Source organism: Alligator mississippiensis, chromosome 6, assembly GCF_030867095.1.
Source record: "Alligator mississippiensis isolate rAllMis1 chromosome 6, rAllMis1, whole genome shotgun sequence".
Taxonomy (NCBI): Eukaryota; Metazoa; Chordata; order Crocodylia; family Alligatoridae; genus Alligator; species Alligator mississippiensis.
In genome coordinates, this window is record NC_081829.1 from 1,923,627 (window position 1) to 1,949,132 (window position 25,506).

A 25,506-nucleotide genomic window follows, 5' to 3' on the forward strand; every position below is an offset into this window, starting at 1 on the left:
ATCCGAATTTCGCGGCACGGCGGTTTGGCGCTAAAAAAGGAAGAAAAAAAAAAGCCCGAGCGAAGGAGAAAGGGAAAGAGAAAGCGGGAGGGAGCCGGGCTGGGGCGGCGCAGGCAGCCCCAATCCGGGGCCATCCCCGCCCCGCACCCTGCGGGGCTCGGCTGGGGGTGGAGGGGAGCACACGGCCCCGGGCTCGCGGGCTTTTGTCCCGCTGCCCCGGGAAAAACCTCCCCAGCGCGGCTCTCCTTCCCCGCAGCGGGTCGTCCTGGCATAGCCCACCCCCAGGATCGTGTCCAGAGGAGAGAGAGAGAGACCCCCAGCCTCCATTTAATCCCCGCAGCTTCCATCGTTTGATATTAAGGACCCCCCCCCTCCCCAGCTGATGCAGGGGGGCATTGCCAGTCTTCAGGGGGTGCCTCTTGCCTCAATCCTTCACGTCTGAGCAAATAATGCTGCACCTTGGTTTTTAGCCCTCCCCGCAAGCTGTGCGATATTCCCCACCCGCCAGCTGGGCTTCTCGGAAAGGACTTTGCCATGCTGAAGATACCTAGGGGAGTGTCTTTAGCTGCAGGAAGTGGGGGGTCCTGCTTTGCAGCTCTCCCCCCCCCCCACCAGCAGCAGCCAAAGAAAGTCATGCCTGTGATGAGCCCGGCGGACTTGGGGACTTCCAGCCGGAGCAGCCCGCAGATGCACGCCATTGCGACCAGCTATTTCAGCCAGTACCCCCAGACAGCAGCCGTGGTCCCCGCAGCCGGCGGCGGGTGCCTCTATGCTACCCCTCAAGGACCTGAACTCAAAGCCATCCGATCTGCTTCTGCGGGAAGGCTGCCGGTAACGTCTCCCCTCACCCCCTTCCCCCTTATTTGTCTGCACCCTGCAACCCAGCTTGTCTCTTGGGGGGGCTGTGGGGTGAGCCTGGGTGTCATGGGTGCGGGGCAGTGGAAACGAGCCCAGACCCCGGCTAGTGCAGAACTGTGTTTCCTGGGCAAAGTTGTAATGGCTTAAAATCAGACCTGAAGGCTCAGCAAAGTGGCTTGTGTGTTTCTCAACTTGCCGTAGCCCTGGTTGAATCCTGCTGGCACCTTCCTCTTTTTTTCAGTCGTTGCAATGAGCTCTTACTGCATATCAGAAACCCTCCAACTTTGAGAGCTGAGGCTGTAGAAAAGCTTACTTCATATTCAAGAAGTGAATCTTGCGTCTCAAAGCTTCCTGCAGTAGGGGCTTGATTCAACCTCGTCTCCCCCCACCCGGTACGAATCTCTGACTCGGTGACAGCCCCGGCAAGGAGTCGGCATCATTCCAGGGACCTGAGTGCAGCTGAACGTGCTTCTGGCTACAGCCTTGACCCTGACATGAGGTCTGGGTGGGGCCCTGTGCGGGACCTGCGCAGGGCAGGTGGGTGCGCTGTTGCAGGAGCAGAGCCGGGGGGGAGGGAGGGTTGGGAGAGTCAGACCTGCCATCTGGCATTCTCCACCTGCAGACCTCAAAGCATGTTCTGAGATTCAGGAAGCAGCATTATCTCCTCCATCGTAGCGAGGGAAACTGCCCAGCTCAAGTCATGTAGTTGGCAAGCAAGGCTGGACCTTGAATCTGCCCTCCTTCCAGATCCTGGGTTCTGCCCCCTGGACCACACTGTCTGCTTGGCTCTTAGCTTGGAGAATCATTTTAACCCCCGTTGCAAGGGTTTGCACTTCCCTTTGACACGTGGCTTCCCTGCCCTGCCCCAGGGAGGGCACTGGGGTAGGTGGAGCACAGCTGTGCTGTGACAGATGGGGCATCCTTGGGCTTTAAATTCCCCCAATGAGTGAAACCAGGCAGGGCTTTCTCGGTTATCGGTGCCGGGATGATGCAGGGGAAGCCCCACGGGACCTGCTGGGTGTCACTGGCTCCTGCCGATCTCCAGGCGCGGGCTCTGGGCTCCACGGCAGTGCTGGGCTCAGTGGGCCGTGGCTTTGCCGTCTGGGGAACGCTCCGTCAGGCATCTGCCTGGCCTTCTGGAGGCCCCGGCCGAGCGCCCGGTGAAAGCTTTGCATTTTGTTGGCAGAGCGCTGGCATCTTGCTCTTGCCTTCTGGAGCTGAGCACCTGGTGGAGGCTTTGCATGTCGTTGGCAGAGCGCTGGCGTCTCACTCCTGCCTCCCGAGGCCAGGACCGAGTCCAGCTCTCACTGTGAGGCTCTGTTCTCCCCAAGGCTGGGACACGTCCCAGGTCCCCCAGCTTCCCCCTCGGCCGCTGAAGCCTCCAAACAGGTGTGGCCCATGCCACAGCCTCTGGCTTTCCCTTTCCCTGCATGCTTCTTAGCCGTGCTGTCCTGACCGAGACTGATCTCTTTCTTTTTTTGCCCTGGCCAGGCTCTCTGCTCGGCTCCCCCGTCTGCTGCCAGCTCCACCTGTCTCCTCCTCTTCACGGGGTGTCAGAGCGCCTTTGTGCTCTAGCAACGGTGCCGAACGTGTGGCGCAGCCTGGAGATGCCTCGGGGACTCTCCAGGCCTGTTGTAGCGCTGCCAAAATCCCTTCTGAGCAAATGGGAGTGTGTTGCCTTCATGGATACTGCTTAGGCAGCAACCCACGGAGACCCTGAGCCTGTCCACGGGGTGCGAGTCCACGGGGCTGAAGCTAGCGAGGCTTTGTACAGTTGCTGCACTGAACTGCAGGCAGCATTATGGCCTGATCTTGCGTGGCACCTGCCCTTTTGTCTCCTTCCCTTCCTCTGAGGGTATTGAAGCTCTGCCAGCTCCCATCACCATGGGGAGGCTTCATCAAGGACAGTCCCAGAGCTGCTGTTCCTGCATTAGGAGCAGGGAACTGAGGGTTGTCCACTTCTCCCTTTCCTGATGCCCTGTGCTCGCAGGTTGGGAAACTGGGACTAGATGGACCGTGAACAGAGCCATGCAGCTGACTGCAGTTTGGCTTCAAACCCATGTTCTCTGGTCCCCGACAGGCTTGTACAAGCTCTGCCAAAATCCACGTTGCTGCAGCTTTGCTGCTGTGGGTGTCCAGACCGGCCCTGCCGTCACAGCCCCGACTGCCCTGTAGAAGGGAGTTAATCCCCCTCCGCTGTCTGTTAGGAGGGGCAGGTTTCACGCTCGGCACTAGCAGCTGGCTCAGGCTGTGATCACAAAGTCAGTTTGGCTTCAAACAACTGCAAGGCAGTTTCAGAGCAGCCGCATGCACCGTTGCACCAGTTTAACTACATCTTTTTTAAAATGTGCTTTTTTGGGAAGGCGGTGTAGCGCTGTGTGTAGCTCAGATGGTGAGTCTTGGCTTTTCTTTATATAATTAAAAGAAAAAAAATCTCCCTTTCCTGCCTGCTGGTAGATTTGCATAGTGCAGGGTAAAAAAAAATACAAGCCCAGAAGGCCATAGTGCACTCTGAACCTGAACTTAGCAGCAGTCACGAAGCGCGCAGGGCTCTGTGCTATAGTGTTAACTGACTGGCTTCCCATTTTCAAGGCTTCTAAGAGAGTTTCGGGGTTGCTGGCTTCCCTCATTTCAAGATTTCTAATTGCAGCCCTGAAACTGCCTCGCTCCCGTCAAGTTCAAGGCCTCTAATAGCAGTTCAGTGGCAGCTGCTTCCCCTTCCCAGTCTGTGCAGCTGAGCAGCGTGATGGCTCTGCTACCAAGTGGCCGGCGGGCCTGAAGGATGACGCTGTGCACTTGAGCAGCTTGTGCCCCAATGTGCTGCGTAGATAGATAACCTCCCTTTGTCCTAGTGGAAGCTGCAGATGACAAATTGTGACCCGCTTAGTCGTGCAGCGAAGTGAGTTCTGCACTTTGCTGCTCTGCACGTGCGCCCAGTCCATTGTGTCTTCTTTTTGGGGGCACCTTTGGCTGTAGTTGTGTCCTGCGCTTGCTTTCATTCAGAGGAGAGAGCACACGGTGCATGACTTGTGCTCTCACATTATGCCTCTGACCTGAATTCCTGCTCTCCACCGGGGAGGCAGGCAAGCCTAGACATGAGGGCCTTGGCCACGGAGGAGCGATTCTGTTGCATGCAATCAGGTTGGGCAGTAGCTACAGGGACATTTATGCACTGGGTTTCTGCTCAGCGTGGAGATTAAGGAGGTCAGTACATATGGATTTAAGAAACACATCTGCAATTTTTCTGCAGTTTTGTCTTGCGGCTCCCCCCTTCCCCCCATCCCAATTTCACATGTTCTTCCAGGCCTGGCTGTGATGATGAGACTACTTAACCCACTCAGGAGCAGCAAATGATCTGTGTCAAGAACTGCGGTGTCGTTTCCCTGCACTTCCTAGTGAAGCTCTTGCCTGGGCTCTTCTCTGTGGCTCCTGGAGCCCAGCAGCTTGCCCTCAATTGCCCTGCTTTGGGAGGCTGGAGGGTCAGAGTCCACAGGAGAATCAGTTTGATTGGAAACTGGGAGCTGGTCAGCATTTTCTCCTTGTACAAAGGGCACTTGGCAGCGGTGGGTATTGGGACAAAGGGTAGGAGCCTGCACCGATGGCATTTCTTCTCGTGGCAAGGAGGCAGGGCAGGCCAGGCACACGGCTTCGTTATCCTAAGTGTTGCCCTGGGTGGTCTCCTGGTTTGCGCGTCCAGAGGAGCCATGTGGACAGCTTGCAAACATGGCTCATGATACAGGACTCCCGGGGCTTGTTCTGGCAGGTCTTGTGGTCCTACCCCTCGGCCTTCCCGTCCCTCGTTAGCAGGATGCTTGCAAAGTGCTCGCTCGGGTACCGCGATGACGAGAGGCTTCCCAGCCCCCTGCTTTCCGTGTCCACCTTCTCCGCGACACCGAGCTCAGCACTTGTTGCAGGCTGCAGGCTTGGAGCAGAGCTGCTTGGCTTGGCTGGCGTGTGCAGCCGTGCCCAGAGAGCGGTTCGCTTCTGTGCCCAGCCCTGTGTGTCGTGTATGTCGGTGTCCTCGGGCTTGCCACAGAGCCTCACCCGGGAAGGCTTTAGGCATGATCTCCCTGGCTGAAGGATGCTGGGATCTCCATGCTTTTTTGCAGGATTTCCTCTGCTCCATCTCAAAGGCAAGGAATCGCACCCATGGGAGTTGGCCTAAGTGTTGTACCCAAGTTTCCCCAGCTTCAAGTGTGCTGCCCTCTGTCCCCTGCTCGAGGCACGATGGTCCCTATCTGACCCAGCCCTGCCAAATGCTTGCCTAAGCTGTTCTCTGGCTGGGGAGAGCCAGGGCGTAGAGGGCTGTGGGAAGAGCTTTGCTCATGTTCCCTGACTCACCTTGCTCCGCGACTCTGTCCTCCCTGCGTGTGTGCAAAGGGTGTGCCCGGCGCAGCTCCCGGCTCTGGGGCTCTGATAACCCCCTCCTGCGTTCCCACACCCGGGAGGCGTGGGGTGCTGGCAGGGCTCCGAGGATGGGACGGGGCCCAGACCGGCCTGGAGGCCTCAGCCCAGCACTGCTTGAGTGGCACCCTGCCAGCGTCCCGGGGCGGACGTGCTGGGGCTGCCCTGGGCCGGGCTCTGCGTGGCCGGAGGAGCGGGTGCTCCCGTCACGGGCGTCACCCACCTTGGCCCCTGGGGCAAGGGCAGGGCTGAAGCTGGGCAGGGCTCCCCCGCACCTCTCAGGTGCTTGCAACAGGGCTTTTCTTCCTGGAGCCGGTCCCTTCTCTACCTTGCGCTTCTGTCTCCTGGCCTGCAAACCAGAGCCGAGGGCCCTGGCTGCTGTGACGCTCCTCAGGTGCGGGGAGCATTGTGCTTTCTCAGCAGAAAATGGGGAGCCTCCCTTCTCCTCTGCCCACTGCAACACAGCCAGGGGCAGACCCCGCGACCTGCTGGACGGGGCTTTCCCCAGCTGGGTTTGGTAGATTAAACCCTCGGGGTGTTGCATTCCCTTCTGCCTTCTCCTCTGGATCCATCCCAGCCTCCTCCTGCTCCCCCCGCGCCCGAGCGCCGTGCGGCTGTTAGTGCGGGCTCAGCTGGCCAGCTGTCATGCAGCTAATCCTGCCCCGCGGGGCGGGGAGAGGCTGGACGGCAGCTCCGTCAGTGCTGGCCCAGGCCGGCAGCTGCGACAGAGCGGCCCCGGCATTCCCGCCATCCCTGCGCCCTTGGGGCCTCTCAAGTGTCCCTCTGTTCCCGTAAGCTTGGCCTGGCCCCGTGCACACGCAGCATATGTGTATGGGGGGCCGTGCATGTCATCTCCACCCCGCTGGGCAGGCGGATCCCAATTCCCTCTGCAGGGGGGGGCATCCCATGCTGTTCACCTCCCTTCCCTGCCCCCGGGGAGAAGGAGCCGCTGCTCCCCAGGGACCTTGGCATTGGATGTATCTGGGCATCTGGTGCTTGTCACCTGCGAGCTCGGAGTGAGGATCGGGGCCTGTGTCCCCCATCCCCTGCCTCTTGGCCTGGAAACCCATGATGCTGTGCAGGGCAGCTCTGCAGCGGGCTCGTCCTAGCTACTTGCCCCAGTGCTGTTGCAAAGCCAAGCTGGCCCCCCATCACCTTTGCTGCTTCCTGCAGTGGCTGGTGGGGAGCTGGTGTCTTGGCCCTGTGTCGTCTGTGCGTGGCTGCCCCAGCCACCTGTCACTGGCCCAAGCCCTGCTACCAACAGATGCCCCGGGGGCAGTGGGGAGGGGAGATTCCCCCCTGTTTCCACCCCCAATTGAGGAGGCAGGGCCCAGCAGCTGTGCCTGCGGTATTATATCTCTGGCAGGTGCCAATGCATGTGCTTCGCTTTAACCCTCCGGGTGCCGGGAGTGCCCGTGGGTAAAGCTCACGGATGCAGGAGACAGCTTTGAGTCCATCGGGGCAAGGAGTAGGGGTCCACAGGCTTCCTGGAGCAGGAGGGCAGCACAGCTGGCTGCGCTAGGGTGGGTCAGTCTTGCCCGGTGCCCTGTCTCCAGCAGCAGCGAGGGGCTTTAGAGGCACAGGAAGGCCATGGGCAGCTGGGAGCCCGGGGTGACCCCGAGGCTGCCGGTGACCTTGATCCTGCTTGGCCCCCGGCTTTGCCCAGAAGGGGAAGCACTTGGTAGAGTGATAGGCAGCGCCAGGGCCTGTCCCCAAGCCGCTCAGGAAGCCGTGTGGCAGCTGCCTTGCACCTCTTCCCCAGGCGCTTGTGCCTGTCTGCAGCGGGAAGTGCTTGGGGTGGGTAGCCCTGCAGGACTCCTGCCCCCTCCTTGCACAGGGCAATGCCCGTGACCCCCGTGCAGCCCCTCGGTAGGCCAGGACCGTGCTGACGGACCCCCTGCCCAGCCTCTGCGCCCCCTGCAAGGGGCCAAGTGGCAGCCAGTTCCCAGAACCGGCTGGCGTAACCGGACGTGGCTCTCGCAAGCTCCTTCCTGCAGCTGGCTGTCTCCGATAGCGCGCCCAGTGCAGGGAATGCTGCCAGCTGGGCAGCCCTGAGGCCGCGTCCCTGCATCAGCCACTGGGCAAGCTTTCCACGTGCTGGCCTCCGCCCTGGGCTCCTGTCCGGGGTGGGGGTGGAGTTGGGGCTTGCCTGGCTCCTTCCAGCAGTGGCCGACACGGGTGTGGGTGCCGCAGGCACCAGGCTGCGGTGAGAAACAGATGTTCCAGAGGCTCCGGCACAGCTGCCGCGGGAGGCTTACTTTGGCCTGCTCTGGAGAAGCTGCAGCTGGACCTGAAGGCACAGGGGGCCTTGGGGGTGGCAGGGGTGCAGCGGGGCCAATGCAGTGCCATTGTGCCACAGGGCTTTGCTGGCCTGGCTTGAGAGGGCCCGTGCAGAGCTAATGCAGCCTGGACTCCTTGATTGTGCATGGAGGTAAGGGTCTGTTTTGTGCACCGGGGGCAAAGCAAGGTTGGCCGTGTCCCCTGCCCAAGGCTGTCATGGTCAGCTTTGGGGTCTCCTGCATGGCACTGGATGTCTGACCCCTCTCCGCCTTTTCTCCCCAGGCCAAGAGGAAGCTTGATCTGGAAGGGACCGGCCAGCCGGGCATCCCCGAGTTCCGGACGCCCAAGGGCAAGGACCACACGGTCACCCAGATCGCCAGCCCCAAGAGTAAGTGGCGCAGGGAGGCAGTGATGTGGAGGCAGATCCAGGACAAGAGACCTGCGGCTCTGGTTCCCGGGGCTGCTGGAGGGGCTTGTTGGCCTGCTGGTCTCTGCAGGGAGAACTGCGTTGTGTCTGGTCTAGGGTCTTGCTGCAATCAGATGCCATCCCAGCATCCCTGGGTGGTGATGAAGCTAATGAGCATCCTGGGTGTAGGAGAGGGTGTGATCCACCTTGTTGGAGAGCTTTAAACCTGGGACCTTCTGGGCTCAGGGACAGAGCATCTGATGCAGACCAGGCACCAAAGAGGGTCTCCAACTCCCACCTGTCTGCACCATGCTGGTGGAGAAGGGGGTGCCCGTGCCCTTTACATCTCATCAGGTGGTGTCAGACATGGCTGGGCACCACTCTGGATGAGCTCTCCATCCCCAAGAGGCCTTCTCCTTCTTGGCCAGACCACCTGAAGTGTCTCCTCTCTTCTCATGACAGCCCCCAAGTCCCCCGGGGAGAAGACGCGGTATGACACCTCTCTGGGGCTCCTGACCAAGAAGTTCATCCGCCTGCTCAGCGAGTCGGGCGACGGCGTACTGGACCTGAACCGTGCGGCCGAGGTGCTGGAGGTGCAGAAGCGCCGCATCTACGACATCACCAATGTGCTGGAGGGCATCCAGCTCATCCGCAAGAAGTCCAAGAACAACATCCAGTGGATGTAAGTGGTGCCCGGGCAGGGAGTGTGGAGCCAGGCACCCTGGGCTTGCTGGGCTCAGGGCTCTGCTGGGGAGGGTCAGGAGGTCCAAAGGGGGTCGTTTGGCTCCTGTCTGGACCTCCTTGGGCTTTCCTGGGGTTCACAGGGTCAGGAGCTAGGTTCCAACGTGATCTCTGCACGCCTGGTTTCTAACCCTGTGAGGACAGGGCAGGCCCTGCTAAAACGGACCCTTCACGCCGGGTCCCCGGGTGTAAATGAGCCACCAGCTCCCTGAGCTTAGGAGAAGCTTCTCCCATAATTATCCTCTGGGGAAGCCTTGTTCCTTCCCCCTCGAGTGCTGGTTGCCATTGCACTGGCTGACGGAAGGAGTCTCATCTGCCGGTCACTAGCACACCTGGGTCTGTGCTGATGCTTCACGGTGTGCTTGGAGCTGCCTCTCTCCAAGGCACAGCTTGTCCTGCCCCAGTCTGGCACTGGGGAGAGCCCAGTCTTGCTCCCACCACGGGCTCTCACAATTAGCTCTGCTTGCCCTCTCCAGGGGCACGGGGCTTTTCGAGGACACCTCTATGGCGGCGAAGCAGCAGGCAATGCGCCAGGAGCTGGTGGATCTCTCCAAGTCCGAGAGGACCTTGGATGGGCTCATCCAGGACTGCACCCTCCAGCTGAAGCACCTGACCGAGGATGGGACTAACCAGAGATATCCTTCCCTGCAGGCCTGGGGTTATGGGGAAGGGCACAGAGACATCTCCATGGAGGGAGCAAGCTGAGGACAAGCCTCCAGGGGTGCGGGGCCCGAAGGAGGATCTAGGGGGAGGATGGAGTGGTCCCAAGGGACGAGCTTCTTCCCCAGGATGGGCTGAACTCCTGCTTCAGGGGCGAGGAAGCCAGATGCCAGGCAGAGCTAAGCTTGACCCATGCTGCCCGCGGGCTGTTTGAAAGCAAGCTGGGAAGGGAGCCTGCTCGGTTTGGCTGGGGTTTGTCTTCTCTCCTCTGCCAAGGAGCTCCAGAGCTCGGGCTCTGCAGCCAAGAAAGCTTTTCCTCTAGCGGCCAAGTCTTCTGGGTCCTGTCCAGGCACGCCGCCCCTCTGGTGCACACCTGTTCCCCGGGCACTGGGGTGCAGCAGGCTTTGGTAGGGGTGCAGCTGGGAGGTGGGGGATACGGGGGGTTGAGGCTCTGATGCCAGTCCGAGGCCGCTGTTTCCTTTAACTCCGCTCCCGCACGCTGGCATACATCACCTACCAGGACATCCATGCCATGAGCAACTTCCAGGAACAGACGGTGATCGTGGTCAAGGCCCCTCCGGAGACGAGGCTGGAGGTGCCGGACTGCCACGAGGTGCGTGGAGGAAAAGCTGCTCCTCCCCTTGCTGTTACCGGTGCACCGTGGTGCTAAGAGCTGTACATCCCCGTGGGGAGTCCCTGCCTTGCCAAGCCTGGTTGGACAAAGGAAGGAGGATGGTGCTGGGGCAACTCAGCGACTGGTCCTGTAGGGACCTTAGCAGCAGAGCTGGGCATGGACAGTGGCTCTCCTGAGTGCCAGCCCAATGTCTTCGGTCCAAGGCCACGTCCCTGCATCTGGAAATCCTCTAGCTGGGGGCACGCGCTTCAGTCATCACCGTGTGGCCATGACGGCTCGGCTGTGCCTCGAGGATGCTGGGCGCCTGCTTCCCAAAGAGGCTCTTCTCCAGCAAGCAGACCTTGCCCAGGCTTTTAACATGGGGCAGGAAGCAGGGTGCCAGGGCCCCCTCAGAGAGCAGCACCTCCCGGATCGGGGCAGACAGCTCGTGGGCTGCACCCACGAGACCGGACGAGTTGGTCTGGACTCTGCTCCCCGCAGCCGTGCTGCTCCGGACAGGGACGGCGCAGCTGGGCTGGGGCTCGTGCTCCCATGGGCTCTCCCTCTGCCGTGCCCGGCTTGCTCCCTGCCCTGCCGGTCTTGGGCAGGGGTGGGTGATGCCCTGGGCCAGCCTGACGTCCCTCCCTCTCCCTCCGCAGGAGAACGTGCAGCTGCACCTGCGGAGCACCAGCGGCCCCATCGAGGTGTACCTGTGCCCCGAGGAGGTGGCCGAGGACAGTCCCGCCAGCGAGAGCCGGTTCCTCGAGCCCTCCCTCCAGGACAGCCGCAGTAGCACCGAGCCCTCTCCAGCCAAAGGTGAGGCCTTTGCTTGCCTGCTCTTGGGCTCTATCTTCCCCAGTGCTTTGCCTTTGCTTCCTCTATCTAACCACAGCCTTTAGCTGCCGTCTGTCCTCTCGGCACCCCCTGTCCCCAGCTGCTGGCCCACCGCCACGTGGCGCCATGCAGGCTTTGCTTCCTGTACGGCTCCGGGCCCCCGCGCCTGCCTCGGCCGGGATGTAGGGCGGTAGGGCTGGAGAGCAGAGGGGTGCAGGTTGGCGTGGAGGGGGGTGTATCTGGGCTGGCATGGGGCATCAGCAGAGATGGGTGTGGGCTATTGGGGGGAACGCGGGCAGGACTAGCTGGACATGTGGGGGGCCTTGCCAGGGCCCTCTGAGTAACACAGCCAGGGAATGGGGAGGTGCAGGGCCACGGCTTTGCAGCCTGGAGGGGCCATGTACATCGTGGCAGGGGGCAGGACCACGCGCGCTGGGCTACCTGGCAGCTCCTTACGCCGAGCTCTCTGCTCTCTCCCCAGCGGCGTCCCCGACGGTGGCCCTGCCCGGCTCCCTGCTGGAGGTGGGGGATGGGCTGCTGGACTCCCCGCAGCCCTTGCTGCAGCAGACGGAGGACCAGCTGCCCTCCGCCTCCTACCTGGACTCGGTCCCCTTTGTCAGCTTCTCGCCACCCCTGGACCCGGAGGACTACCTGTGGGGGCTGGAGGAGGGCGAGGGGGTCAGCGACCTCTTCGACACCTACGACTTGGGCGAGCTGCTGCAGAACTGAGCTGGGGCCTCATCCCTCCTCGGCGTGGTGCTAACGACCTCCCCGGCGCCCGGGGCTTTGCCTTGAAGTGTCTGCCTCCAGCCAGGGGCACTGAGACCTCACGTGGGGCATGGTACATCCCCCTCCCACCCCAGCCTCCGGCCTTGGTCTCGGGGGTGTTTCCTCACCCCCTGTCCCTGCCGAGGGCAGCACAGACCACGTGTAGCTAATGGTGCAATGAAGGACCAAAGAGATGCTCCCCAACCCTGCACTGCGGGACTTGGACCGTGTCCATCCTCCCCAATGCCTCTGTCTTCTCCCCCAACTGGGGAGACTGGGACTGGACTGGAAGCCTGCAGGAGACCGGGGCTCTCACGGCAGAGTCTTGAAAGCACTGGGGGGCTGTGGAGCGCTGCACAGCCTTGCAGCACTGGGAGGTGGGGTGAGCACCGCTGCTTGATCCTGCTTAGGTCTGTGGTGGGGGTTGTGGGCACGGCTGGTGGCTTGGTAAAGTCCTCGGGACCCTGCAGTCGCTGGTGGGAGCTGGAGCAGCTGGGAGGGACCGGCAGCTTTGCACCAGGGGGTCTCGCAGCTCCCTGGGGGTCTGGCTGCTGCTCCTGCCCCGTGGTCTGGGTCTGAGCCCAAGCAGGGAGTCACCTGGCTGGTGACTGCCACCATCTCAGGCTTTGGCCGTGGCACCATCAGCCAGCTCAGGCCCTCCTGGAAGGGCTGTGGTCTCCAGGGACTTTGCTGGTGACTTGATCTGATGCATTGCCCAAGCTCGCAAGGAGTCAGGGCTGCATCAGGGCCTCTGGGCAGCAGCCATAGGCAGGGCAGGACACACGGCTCCTGGCTCCAGCTGTGCCCAAACCACCTCAGTCTGGGCACGCTGGGCTCCCAGCAGCTGCTTTGTCCTGGTGCCCATGCTGCCGGCTGCATTGCAGACTGCTGCCAGGGGACCCTGGAGCTAGTAGCAGGTCTGTTGCTCCCATGGGAAGGCTGGATTTCCCTTCCCTGCCCTAGGGTCACTGTGGCTCGGGCTCGGTGAACCCGGAGGCCCCCGTCATGGCAGGCTGGGCCGGGGCCCCTCGGAGACAGGCGGGGAGCAGGGTCTCTCGCCCTGCTTCCTTTAAGAGGCACAGTGTCTGCTTGGGGAGAGGCTTTTGCGGCAGGTCCTGCTGATTTCCTGGTTGGGGTGGAGGGTCTGGGGGGGACCCACACTGTCCCCCGCAAACAAGCCAGGGACACGACTCCAACATCCGGCTCGTTTCCGTGGCTCGGGTGGGAAGTCGTCTCAGTGCCGCGGGATCGAGGGTGGCAGGGCTTGCTTCTTCCGGGCAAGGCTCGGGGGGACCAAAGCAGACCTCACAGAAGGTACCAGCCCCCCGGGCTCTGAGCAGACGCTGGCCCCCGTCCTGAGCCAGGCATGGAGACCCTGTGTGCACTGGGGACCCCCGAGTTATTAACCCTTAACTCTGCTCCGTGAGCGAATGCAAAAGCAGCCTGGGGGATGTGCACGGCCTGGCTGCGTCCTGAAGGTGCTTCTCGGTGGGGTCCCAGCCGCTGGTCCCCTCCTCTCCCATCACCTTCGGTGCAGGTGTGGGCCGCGCTGCCCTTTTGCCTGGCTCAGAGTGAGGTCTGTGCTCATCGCTGTGCTACCCTGTCCTCTGCGAGGCGGTGGGGGAAGCCGCCCCTGGCCCTGCCTGCACCCACCATCAGCCAAGGGAGGCAGGGGATGCAAGTGTCTAACAACACGAATGCACTAATACAGGTTCAGGGCTCCCAGGACTCGGCCGCCCGAGCTTACCCTGCTCGCGAGGCTTTGATCCAGCTGAGATTGAGCGGTGCCGCATGGGAGCACATTGGGTACACCCGGCCCCTTCCAAAGCTCTGGGTGAGGCACGCGGCTGTAGCAGGCATCAGTGGGCCGAGTTCAATTGAGATGGAGCCAGCTCAAGTGATTTAAACCCCCACCTTCAAATCCCCCATTTGGACAAAGCCAAAGTGGTGCAAAACCAGACTGAATGGGCCAGGGGAAAGAGCAGCGCAGGGAAGCTGGCCTGCAGGGGCGGGGGGAAATAAGCTTTCTCATCTAGTTTTATGTTTGAAGCACGACTCTGTGCAGAAACCCGGCGTGCTCTGAGGGCGGAGAGCAGCCCTCGCTAATGCCTGCCGCCGCGGCAGGCTTTGAGTTGGGAACTGGTTCGCTGTCACCCTGTTCGCAGAATGATTCTCTGGCATGGCCTGCCTTCCTCGGAGAGGCTTTTCCACTGCAATTTGGGTGGATCATCGCTCTTAGCAGAGTTCAGGGAGGTCTTACCGATTCGGGGATGTTCGAGGGTCAAGGCAGGTGTGAAGTGCCCAGTGCTGCGAGCGTGTCGCTCTGGTCCCCCCGTATCGACACGCTTTGAGGAACCACTGGCGGTTGTGAAAGCGTCCAACACCTCCTAGTTTCCCCTTGCACGCTCTTTCCCCTCTGAAACCCTTTGAGGATTGCGATCCGGGCCCTGCAGCTGCCTTCTGTCTTAACGTTGTGAAACTGTACGTAATTATTGCACTGTATTTATAATGGAAACCACCTTCTTCCACGAGGGTTGTTTTCAAAGGTGGCCGTATTTAAAGTGTCCCTGGGGTGGGTCTCCTGCACTGGGCTCAGCCGCGTTGCGGAGGAGACCGTGTTTATTCAGGAAACGTATGACTTGTGATGTTTTGTGAGGGGGGTGGAAATAAAACTTGTTTTTCTGCTGATGGTTTTCTTGAAAAAACAAACCCAACCTGTGCTTGGTGCAGTTCTTTTGCCGCTATTCTCAGCGGGAAGATGTCCGCGTCCAGGCTCGGCGGAGATGCCGTGCAGGTAAGGGAGGGCTGCAGAGAGACTACCTTATGGATGTGGCTATGGGGCTGAGCCCTGATGCAGAAAGTGGGGCCTGAAGCAATCATTGGGTTCAGTAATTGCAGGCATCCCATGAATGAGAAGAACGAAATCATCAACTTTAACTGTAGAGCAGTTGGCAACCTCTGCAGACCCTTGGTGTCTAACTAGCTAGCTGCTCCCCAATTCAGGGACTATCTTCCAGTTCCCAAGGTTTTCAGTCTCTTGCACCTCAATGCCTCAATCCTTGCTCCCCAGGTTGCAGGTGCTGGAGAAGGGGCCGTCCCCATTTCCAGGTGCCATGGCAGCCTGGGGCAGGGCAGTGGTAGTCTGCGAGGTGGAGATAACCTCAGGGGACCGCGCTTTCTGGCTTTATCAGGGAGCTCAGCTGAGACGAGAGCTCGGAAACTCCCCTTGAGATAACCCCTGAGTCCTAGGCCAGGCTGGGGTCAGGGCACTTGGTGGCCACGTCCCTGCAAGCTGTCGGGCAGAGCTGGCCAGAGGCACGTGCCTCCAGCCCTGTGAGGAGGTCCTGGCCTCAGCTTTGGGGAAAGCTTAGACTGGCACGAAAGAGTTGGTGACCGCGGGCGCTTCCCCAGAGCAGGGTGGGGAAGCCTGGGCTCCCCCCACCCCCAGGGACGTGCCTTCCTCCTGGCTTGCCCTGTGGATCTTGCAAAAAACCAAAAAAAGTCATGTCTGCACATGGACCCAGCTCCCCCCTGGGAGCCAGAGCCCACCCACCACGCGGCGGGGAGAGGAGGGTGCTCCCGGGGAAGGGGAGCTGTGGGCAGAGGTGCGCCCCTTGCTCGCCTGCGGGGGCAAAACACATCTGCTCCCGCAGCTGCTCGGGCACTGGAGGGGTTAAGCAAGGTCAAGGGTCACTTTAGGCTTAGGCTCCACGTAGGCTAGGACCGGATCCAGCCTGAGCTCGTATTGCCACCTTGTGCCTTGCCGACGACACTGCAGTCGGACTGCAAAACGGCTTCCAGCTCCTCGCTGCCTTTGGGGTGGAGTTTCTCCCTTTCCTCGGTTTCTCCAGCAGCTGGGAGAAGTGTCTGCCTGGAGAGATGCCCCTGCTGCTTCCCCACCCGGAGCCGCCGTCATGCCAGCAGTGGGTGCCCGGGGCTGCAGCTTCAGGGGTCAGCTGGCCGTGGCCTACTTGTCATTCCCTCCCACAAATGCTGGGTCACCCCAGATGCTTCCCTCCCTGCTCCCCATAAGGGGGAATTGCCACGAAGAAACCACCTGGTGAGGCGTAAGCGGTCCTGCAGCCCCCAGGAAGCTTGGGATAGCCTCGACTGGGGTCCTCCAACTCTCTCCCTGCCCAGCGCCTAGGGTGCAGCGATTGGCATGAGATGCCCCCAGTCCTCACATTGCTTGCTCTGCCTAGGCCGCGAGGTCCCGGGTGCAAAGCCGTGCACGGCGGAAAAGCTCGACCTTCCCTGCAGTGGGTGCCCTGAGGCATGAGAGGGGCTCAGCAGTTATGCAAATGCAGGCCAAGGTAACGGGGTGGATCAACTGCTGAAGGCTTCCTGTTGTGCAGGGAGGTGGGTGCATGTCTCCCTCCCCCTGCCCAAGGGGCCAGGGCAGGTTGGAGCGCCCGGTGCTTTGCCCTGCAAGGACCAGGCACTTGGATGCACCCCCTTGCCGAGGAAGGGCTGGTGGGGGGCAGCACTGCACTATCACCGCCGTAGTCCCAGGGTGCAGGCTTTGCATCAGGGAGGCATTCGAGGAGGGGAAACAGCCCGGTGCAGCTCTGCCTGGCCAGGCTGGGCTTGCTCCCAGCCCCATGCAGAGCACAGACGGCTCTAGCAAAGCCCAGGCCCTAAAAGACAGTGAGTGCCCTCCTAGTAAGCAGAGGCTGAGGGACCAGTGAGTTAAGACCCCCCTTGATGCAGTCACCAGCCCCGCTTGTGCCATGAATCTCGATGCAGTTATAAAGCCAGGTGAAGGAAGCACTGTCCCCATTTCACAGCTGGAAAAGCTGAGAGTCAGGAGCCAAAAAACATGGCAGATGAGGACTGTGGGGCTGGTGTGGGTGGCTGAGATGGAGGGGGCTCTGTGTAGTCCTTGGCCTGGAGCGTCGTACCTGGGGGGGATCCGCGTGCAGCCGTCCCTGGGCAGGCCCCTGGGTCCCCACCGTGCTGCGTTCAGGCGTAGGGCACGGCCCAGCCCCCTGCTCTCCACCCCGTACCTCCCTCGTCCTGCCCCTTGGGTCCCTCGGGGAGGAGGCCCGGGAGGCTCCGCTGCCCCGTGTCATTAGGATCACGCCTGCTGCTTTGGGTACATGCCATGTTGCAGCTGCAGGGGCATCGATAGCTGCAGCTCTGCTACTGATAACTCAGCCCTGCCGGGAGACGTGGACTGCCCAGCCACGTTCCCCTGTTCCCTGCTGCACGTGTCCCCTTGGCCCCGCTCGCCCAGGGGCTGCTCAGCTTTGCATGAATCTCGCTGCCAGGGCAAAGTCTGAGACCCCGACTTCAGCTCGCTGGACCTGGCGCGGGTGATGGGCTTGCTTGCTGACCAGCAAGGGACAGAGCCAGGTGTTCCTGATGCCCAGGTCTGTGCTCAGACCCCTGCCCCTTTTAGGCAGCTGGGGGTTCAGCTGTTGTCCCCCCCTCCCCCCACCAAAAGCCAATGGCACCCAGAGTCGGGGGCTGGATCTTGCCGGGCTCGTGCACCCCCCAAGAGCATGGCTGGCGCTGAGGGGGCAGCTGGATGGAGCCCAGCCCAGCTGCGATCCTGGGAGCGGGGCCAGAGGGCAGCAAGGGGCCCCCTTCCCTGGAGGCAACAGCAGCTGGTCTAGCCCCATCTTGGGGGACCTTACATCCCCCCCCACTTGGGCCCCCATTTTGGCCTGTGGCTAGGTCCCCAGCCTGGCAGCAGGGAGGGGGCCGTGGTGGCTGGGGCTTGCGGCAATTACGGAGCCCAGCGGGTTTGGAAACCCCGGATTCATCACATTCCTCTGGTTGCAGCAACAGGGCTGGAAACCTCCATGTGCAACCCGGCCTCCCTCCCTCCCTCCCTCCCCGGCCGGTCCCCAGGGCCTCTCGGGCAGCCTGTTAACCCCTCCACTACCAGGCTCTGCTGTGGGGCTCGTGGGGGGGACCAGGAACAACGAGACCCCCTGAGGCATCTCGGGGCTCCCAGGGGCTCACGTCTGGTGGCGGCGGAGCAGCTGCAAGCCCTGGAAGCATAGCCAGCGCCTGAGGGGTTAACTTCCACCGTACCCTAACTGGGCTCTTAATAGGGACCTCCTTGCACCCCCACCCACTCCAGGAACCAAGGGTCCAGCCCCACCAGGCTCCCCTTGCACAAATGCTCCTTGCTTTCAAGCGCTCCAGGCTGGGCAGCCTCCACGCATCGTGTACAAGCGCCTCTTTGGGGGCAGGCGGGCCCCCCTGCCCCGTTCACGCCCTCCAGCCCCGCGCTGCCTTCCCAGAAAGATGTTGAGTCAGAGCAAGTCGCGGGGAGGCCGCAAGCAGCTGCCGGCCCAGGCGGCGAGTGAGTCAGCACGCCGCGCTGTGCCGCGTACAGTGCTCGCCCCCCGCCCCGGTACAGTACGGAGCTGGCTCGCGGGAAGCCCGGCGCTGCTCCAGGCTGCAACCGGGACGCGGGTTCACGAGCTAGCAAATGTCAAGGCGCTGGCTGCTTCCTCCTTGGCCAGGCTGGGCAGGGGGAGCACAGGCTGCGAGCCTCCCTGGGGCTCTCGGAGGACTCTGGTTCCCTCCACCCTGGGGGGTGGTGATGGGGGCCAGGGAATAATACCACCGGGGAAGCCCCAGTCTTGATGGGTGGCACTTGGGTCTGGTTTTATACTTTACTACGAGGGCTGAGGCTCTTCTATGTGCCCCATGGATGCACCGGGCCCTGCTCTGCTCCGTTCGCTCTCAGCCCCTCGGCAGCTCTGGGGTTACCCCCGTGCGGGCAGGGATGGGGCAAGGCCAGCGTGGAGCAGGGAGCTCCTCCCGGGTGAACCGGGTCCGCTGACCTGACTGCATTCCTGGGCCCCGGATCCAGAACAGCCAGCTTGCTGCCTCTGCAGCCGGGGCCCGGAGGGTCGCGAGAGACCGAGCCCTGGGGAGAGGGATCCTGATGAACCGGATCGCGGGTGCAGCTCTGGTAGGGGTTGTCCCTGCTTGAGCTGCAGCATGACGGTGCCCGGCGGCATTTGCCCTCTCACTTGTGCTTTGCGCTTTTAAGCTCTCTAATGCGCCATAAATGCTCTGTCTCCCCACACCCAGTGCCCTGGCACATGCTCCAGCAGTCCTGACTGCCTCCAGCAGAGGACAGCAGCATGCCCATCTGCAAACCAACCCATTGTGTCTGTGGTTATCACTGCCCGCCCTGGGGGGGCCCACGGGAACGTGCTGCCCAGATGGCACCAGACGCAGCCAAGGATTTCCTGGCCCCGGCCCTGCACTCGGAGCACGTGGCGCAGGGATGCCCCCCAGGCCGGGGCAGCAGGGAGGGGCAGGGTGCTGGAGCACGTGTTTTGATCTCTTCCAGTGACCGGGACTCTGGTGATGAGATCCAGGCTCTCTTTGTGGCCAGCGCAACTTGCTTTTCCTTGGAGCAGGGGTGTGGACCCCGGCACCCCCGCCAGATGCTGACGCGGGTAATTGGATCCGGCTGTCCATGCAGCGTTTCCATCTGGAGACGGGATCTGCTTCTTGCGCTTCCCGTCCTAAACCGCTGCGTCCTTGCGGTGTGCTGTTAAGCAGCTGCTGCTCTCCACCCCAGACCCGCCTGCAACCCTGCGCTGACCCTTACACTATTCCTACACGAGTCACGTCCCCGTGCCCTCCGGCCGGGGTGTGGCGAGGCCCATCTGGTTAATGTTTGCAGTGCAGAGCATGATTGTATTGAGGGCTGGAGAGGGGCTGGACCCTTTCAGACCTATTTTCATGGTCAAGGGGGTGAGTGGGACCCCTCAGAAAAGGGGCAGTGAGGGCTGACATAGCTTTGTTCAGTTTTTGAGCTCTGGTTTCATCGGGGCAGCTTGAGCCGGACTGGAGACTGGCAGAAACTCGCACAACTGGGGTTCTTATCTGATTTCCTGGGTGATCTGGGATGCCTGTGTGTGCCTCTTTTTCTGAGGATAAAGAAACTGGCTGTCCTTTGTAAGGACACGTCTATGCCGTGGAGGTGCTCTGGAGGAACGGCGGTATCGGCGCAACACTGCGTCTGGAACGATGCATCTCCCCCGAGGTTGTGGTCCGACCCCCTTTCCCTTTTCATACCCCAAGCAACTCCCCTTCCATCATCCCAGTTCCTCCTATGGGTCCTTTCAGAGCTCAGCCACCAAGAGTTGCATTCAAGGTGCACGGCCCCGAAAAGCTGCTTTCGGCTCCTTGCGTCCCATGGATCCGCTCTTTGCCATCTGCGTTCGGTCGAGACTCTGGACTGCCAGGGCAGAGTGCGTGAAGCCAAGCAGAAAGCTGTTGCTCGTGGTACGAGCAAAAGAGGAAGGAGCAGCTTGTGGCTGGGGCTGAGGACCTGGTAGATCCGGATCCAGCTCCAGACTCCTGTGCAGACCCCGCAAGCGGCATCGCTTGAGCTGTGCCACAATTCCCGGGTTGCAGAGCAGAGCACAGCTCCCTTTGGGCGCTTGTACACGTGACGAATTCGATGTTGCAGGACGGGGCCTCTAGGAAAGCAGTCAGGGCTGTCCTGGAGGATAACGCACGAGTAGGATCGAGAGCCTCGGAGAAAGAGGAACCCTCCAGCATCAGAGCCCCCCCTGCGGCGACAGGCCCCGAGCCTGATTTGCCGTACGAAGCTCAACCCCCAGTTGCAGACCTAGGATCTGTCTTTTCTCAGCCGACTGTGCTGTAGACGCGGGAAGAGCCCAGAAGGATTTTCTCTCTTGAGTTCGGTGTCGGAGGCTGCGCTGGCGAGGCGGGGGGTGGGGGGAGACTGCATGCACTTTGCCTTTAACAGGCTGCGGGCCAAGGCTCCCAGCTCGCAGGCATATATGCATTGGCAGTGTAACAATATCTCCACGTGATTGCAATGAAAGGCTTCGCAGAGAGGGAGGGAGGCAGGCAGGCAGGCGAGGAAGGCGCTCACAAAGGCTCCCAAGCGCCTCTAGGCACTCGCCCCGAGCCGGCACCAGCTGGGATGTGAGGCTGCCCCCAGAGGTGCGGGGTCCCAGCTCACTCGCCTCGCCTGCTCCCAGCCCCGCCAGGTCCAGGGGAAACCTGCCCAACATGCCCGAGCAGATCAGCGTGTCGGAGTTCCTGGCCGTGACTGCCGAGGACCTCAGCTCCCCGGCCGCCTCGGCCTTCACCTCCAAGATGCAGAAGTGCCGGGGAGCTGCCAGTGCCCTGGAAGAGGTGAGTCGAGGCGGGCAGGGCTGGCTGGGGGGTCCCCGCCTCTCAGCTGGGAAGCAAAACCCCCAGGAGCGGGCGTCCTTTTGTTTCCTGGGAGGTCTCTTCTTTCCTTGAAGTTTTCCCCCCAAATCAGGGTTGATGTCTACGCTCTCTTTGAGACCCACACAAACCTGCCAGGAGAGCCTCCGGCCAAGGGAGTTACCTGCCTCTCTCCCCCTGGGCTCACCGCCCTTCTTGCTGCGTTGGAAAGCAAGGCTGGCTCGAGCCCCCTGAAGAGGTTAGGAAGGCAGAAGCTTTTCCAGGGACGTTGCGGGCTGCATGCATCCTCTTCGCTGGGATGGGAGCCTTGATTCGGGAGCGTGAATCCACCGGGGCCACTTGCTCACTCTCTTGCTCTCTGGTTCTGGACCTTCAGGCCCCTCCATGGGAAAGGCGGGATGCTCACTTTCTAGCAACACCTACCAGGGCCCCAATCCTGCAGAAGCCCATGCACTCGCTTACCCTCGAAGCACGGGATTAACCGTGCTGGCTGCAGCCAGGGGGTTTCCAGCCTGACAGCGTTTGCAAAGGGGAACCATGGAGAGACGAGAACGGCTTTTGTATATAGACGGTTTCACTTCCAAGTCCACAGGGCTGTGAGGTAGAGCTGGCTCCTGCCCCTTGGCCTGGGTGGCAGGGACTTTCCCTCCTTGCTTTGAAAGGAAAATAAGTTGGGGAGAAGTTTCTGGTGCTGGTGGAGCTGGTTTGTCCTGAATTGTGCCCCCAGAGCCGAATTTGAGTGGTTCTTGGTGGTTGGTGCTAAGTCCATACGGGCCTTGGCCCTGCCGGGATCTGCAGAGACCAGCTCCGCTCTGCAGGGCGCTGCCCTGTTCATCTGTCCTCGGTGGGGATGTCCACATGAGCCTGACTCCACGGGGCGAGAAGGGATGCCCTTGGCTGGAGGTGGATCCCAAAACTGGATCCGTGCGAGGCTTATGCTGCGCCAGTCCGGCTGTACCAAGCAGTTCTTGCCCTTGAACCCCTCGCCCTGCTGCGTGCGAAGCTCAGGCTGTGAAGCCAGCCCCGTGACGGAGATGCGCCGCTGCAAACGGGACTGTTTTGGGGGCGGTTTGCACCACACTGGCTAGGCAGGGAGTTAGTGCTGGGACTGGTCCTGTCCAAGGAAAGGCAGCCTGACCATTTCTGTGCTCTTGGCTATATGGCCTTTTTAATAGCTGAGTTACACAGCCCTGCCTCTTATACAGCTGACTTAGTGCCTGGGTCGTAGTGTGGAGCGGGGACCCAGCTGGCGGAGAGTAGAAGAAACATCACAGAAGCTAGCAAGGAGGTGGGCACATGGTTTGGGCCAGCTAGGAGGCACCCGGGCACTTGACAGGCATCTCCATGTGAACGGGAACGACCTTGCTCCTGCCTACAGTGCCTTTCATCAGAGGTCCCCAAAGTGCTGCATAGTCTTTGCTGCCGTGGTGGGGTGTGTACTGGCTTGTTTGTGTGCTGCCCGCTGGTGCGGAGACTTTCTCTGGCTGGGTTGCACAGGGGAGGGCTGAGGGTGCCTCTCTGGTGTTTCCCAGGCATCCCCGAGGCCCTGCAGGGCAGAAAAATGCCCCATCCTTGCATCGAAGTGGTACAAGCGCTGCTCCCAGGTCCCTGGGCATGGGCCAGAAAGGGACCACACGGCATTTTTCAGCATGCAGAGGGAGCCCAAGTGGGTACGGTTTGCCCCAGCGGGCTGGCAATGGGCTGTCGTGCCCTGAGCATCCTCGGTGTTACAGCAAAGCAAACTCAGGCAATGGGTGTGCTGGGCCTGCGCCTGGAAAAAATCTGCTCTCTGGCCTACGTGGCTGGATACTCTGTCTTTACAATGCGACCACCTCTGGGGTGGAACCTGGGGGTAGCCATGCGTAACCATTCACGGGAACAGCCAGGAGGAAAAGCGACCAAATTAAGCCATTGGAAATGTGGGCAAGACCTTGGCCTTAAAATCCCCCTGGTCTGTCAGGTAACACCCCCGTCCCTACAACTGCCGGCGTAAAAGAGACAGCAGATGATTTGTGATGGGGGGAATATGGGAACTGGCACCACTTTTAAATGCAAATCACGCACACGCCTGGAGCTAGAAGCCCCGCAGCTCTTTGCAAGAATCCCGGGCTCCATCCCAGCCTGCAGCCAGGGATCAGCAGCTCTGTGTTTCGTGGAGGACGGATCCAGGGGCTGCTTCCAGCTGACTCCGTGCTGGGCTCTGACGAGCCCCAAGGCCGGTGCCATCCTGGGAAGGCTCTCGAGGTCCTATCCCCTCCGCACCTCCTTGCCCTCCGCTCCTCAGGGGCTGCATCAGGCTGCACCTCTTTTTCGGCTCGCACAAGATGAGCTTCCCACCCACTCCGGGATTTAACCTCGTGTCTTGCGGACTGGGGTGAAGGAAGCCCAAGCCCCCAGGCTGTTGCAGCAAGAGTGGGCAGGAAGAGCGGGTGTCATCCAGGGGCAGAAGTGATCTGGCCTTTCCTCCCCAGAGTGGGTTCAGGCATTGGGGTGAGACGGTTGTGCCCCCAAAAGACCTGTCTCCAGCCTCCGTGTTGGGGAGCAAAGGCAGTGTCGTAGGATGCCAGGCGGTTTGGGAGGACGGTGGGTGAGCGAGGCAAAACCAAGACCAGTGACCAGCTGCCCAATGGCAATTCCTGGCAGGGTCCTAACCCGGGCTCCCTACGCACGGGGTCTCGGCACAGCCACCGTGCTGCCTGCCATCCCTGCCCGTGCTGCCCGGTAGATGCCCCCAGTGCAGCTGCATTGGCAAAGCCGTGCTTCTTTGGGCACTGCTTGTTACACTTGTGTTTTCGGGCCCGGAGGAAAGATCAGCTAAGCTGGAACGGATGTGCCCGGGTTGGGAGCGGGCTGCCAACCTAATGGGCAGGTAAAGCACCCTGGACATGGACTGAGGCCAAGCAGTGGCAGAAGCAGGTTCCCTATGAAGAGCAACAGGAACCACTTATTCCTCTGAAACACGCCGCCCGGGGCCTGCCACCCGCACGTCGAGGCGGTTGAAGATCTGCTGTTTCGAGAGCCGCGTCTCCTCCAGCAGTGGAAAAAGCAGTGGAAATCTTTCAGAGGGGAAACAGGCTCTTTCGTTCCAGCCTCCTGGAACCGGTTGGCCTCGCTGCTCCGCTCCCGACGCTCGGGGCATTGCAGCGGCGTGACTCAAAGGAGGAAAATGAAATGTTTTCGCTGGAAAAGGCGACGGGAAGTTCTCCAGTCGCTGCGTTCCCATGAAGCATTTCTGAGATGCGCAGGCATTTGTTTCTGGCCTGCTCCGTGGACGGCCGCTGCTGGGTGGATGGAGCCCTGGTTTTGGGGCCAGCCGCGGCCCTGCGGTGTTCATGGGGATCGGGTTTGAAGGCCTGAACGCTGGACCCGTGCCCCTTCAAGTGCAGGGGCACGCACACTCAGAGCACCCCCAGCCCGGGCTGTGACCCACCGTCAGCCTGCTGGCTTTGTCCTAGGTGTCAACCCGCCTTTCTCGAGCCTCCTTGACCACTGCCTGTCTGCTTGGCTCGGGGCGAGATGCCCCCGTTGAGCCAAGTGGATGGGGTTTGTGTGCTGCCCTCGCCGTCAGGAGCTTCAGCTGGCATCGAGGCCACAGCGTGAAGAGCACAGCAGGCCCTGCCTGAGGAGCGAGCAAGGCAAACAGGTCCATTCTCTCCATTTCCCAGGTGGGGAAACTGAGGCACCGGCAGCAAGCAACCGGCCCAGCCCCCTGCCAGGAGTTTCTGGCAGGGCTGAGTCTTGAAGCCCTCACTGCAGAGTCTGTGTTTCCCCCCTCTGTGTCCTAGGAGGGTTTTTTTGCTGAAAGCCCCTCTGCTCTGGTGTAGAAAGCTCAGCCTCAGGGGTTGTCTCCGCCACCCCTTGCAGCATGAGGGACCTCCCTGGCCTGCTCCAAGTCTGCACTACCCCTCCCCGCTCTTGGCCCTCCCCTCCGCTCGGCTCCCTGGGTTGTGTTACCGAATAAACAGAGCTGGAGTTGGAAGGAAACCCCAAACACCCGGCCAGCGCAGCGGGGCTGGTCGGCATCTGGCTGACTCCTGGAGGGGGCCTGGCCTGGGGTCCGGCCTTTCCTCCACGGGGGCTGCGTGCAGCTATCCCAGGGCCAGGCTGGCTCGGAGGACCTCAGCACCTGGGACGCGGGGCTCTTTTAGCCGCGGCACTGGCTGCAATGCAGGCCCTGAAGACGGGGAGCTGGGGGTTGCGTGTGCCGGGTCCTTCCCAGGACTTGCAGCTCCTGGGCAGGGAAACCTTCATCCAGTCGTTTAGTGCCAGGGCCCGTTCGCTCCGTTCCTGTCCCGGGTCCCCTTCCCCGTGCTGCCGGCTGCTCGGGGCAGGGTGGCTATGGGGCTGGTTTTAAGGAAGAGCCCTGAAAACATGCAGTGCAGCTGCCCCAGGTCTTGGGTGAGTGCAGGAGTGCTACCCGTAGTGGGAAGGGTGAGGGGACCCTGGCCTGAGCAAGTGGCCTCTGGAACAAGGGCAGGTGCAACCCTGCTGACGTCCGACCCAGTCCCCCAGCTCCAGGCCGGAGTCCAAAGGACCGGGCCGTGTTTGCCCTGGGTAAAGCTGGGCTGCACGTGCCTGGAGTGACATAGCCCCTGCCCAGAGGGATTGGTCCGGCTGAGGGCATCTGTAACCGGGTGAACTGAGATTCGGGCTGGTCAGGTGATTTTCCAGAGGCCAGGCCATGCATCAGTGGCAAAGCTGGGAATCGTGCCTACGTTTCCGGAGTCCCGGGCACCTATTCCTCTTTGCTTGGGCT

At 61.5% G+C, this 25,506-nt stretch overlaps 2 protein-coding genes across 3 annotated transcripts in view; both read left to right on the top strand.

The window, feature by feature from the left end:
* The first annotated feature begins 44 nt into the window (after positions 1–44).
* Positions 45–14,273, top strand: E2F2 (E2F transcription factor 2). The gene is made up of 7 exons (XM_019490263.2): positions 45–831; positions 7,825–7,930; positions 8,411–8,630; positions 9,166–9,324; positions 9,848–9,962; positions 10,622–10,778; positions 11,278–14,273. Exons 1-7 carry the CDS (start codon positions 535–537, stop codon positions 11,523–11,525), a joined length of 1,302 nt encoding a protein of 433 aa, XP_019345808.1. The 5' UTR covers positions 45–534; the 3' UTR covers positions 11,526–14,273.
* A 5,600-nt stretch (positions 14,274–19,873) lies between these two features.
* The window catches only part of ASAP3 (ArfGAP with SH3 domain, ankyrin repeat and PH domain 3), a 31,863-nt gene continuing 26,230 nt past the window's right edge, over positions 19,874–25,506 (top strand). Inside the window, exon 1 of one of the 2 annotated variants that reach the window (XM_019490231.2) lies at positions 19,874–20,714. In XM_019490231.2, the coding sequence (XP_019345776.1) occupies positions 20,589–20,714 (126 nt within the window). In that variant the 5' untranslated portion in view covers positions 19,874–20,588. The remainder of the gene's footprint in view (positions 20,715–25,506) is intronic. The other variant, XM_019490233.2, reaches the window with a different exon arrangement.

What these genes read in the sequence shown, in the direction of transcription:
- E2F2 (XM_019490263.2), top strand. Translation starts at nt 535, where the DNA reads ATGCTGAAGATACCTAGGGGAGTGTCTTTAGCTGCAGGAAGTGGGGGG. An exon ending in GAGGATGGGACTAACCAGAG is followed by an intron (nt 9,325 to 9,847) that starts ATATCCTTCCCT and finishes CCGCTCCCGCAC; the next exon opens with GCTGGCATACATCACCTACC. An exon ending in AGGTGCCGGACTGCCACGAG is followed by an intron (nt 9,963 to 10,621) that starts GTGCGTGGAGGA and finishes CTCCCTCCGCAG; the next exon opens with GAGAACGTGCAGCTGCACCT.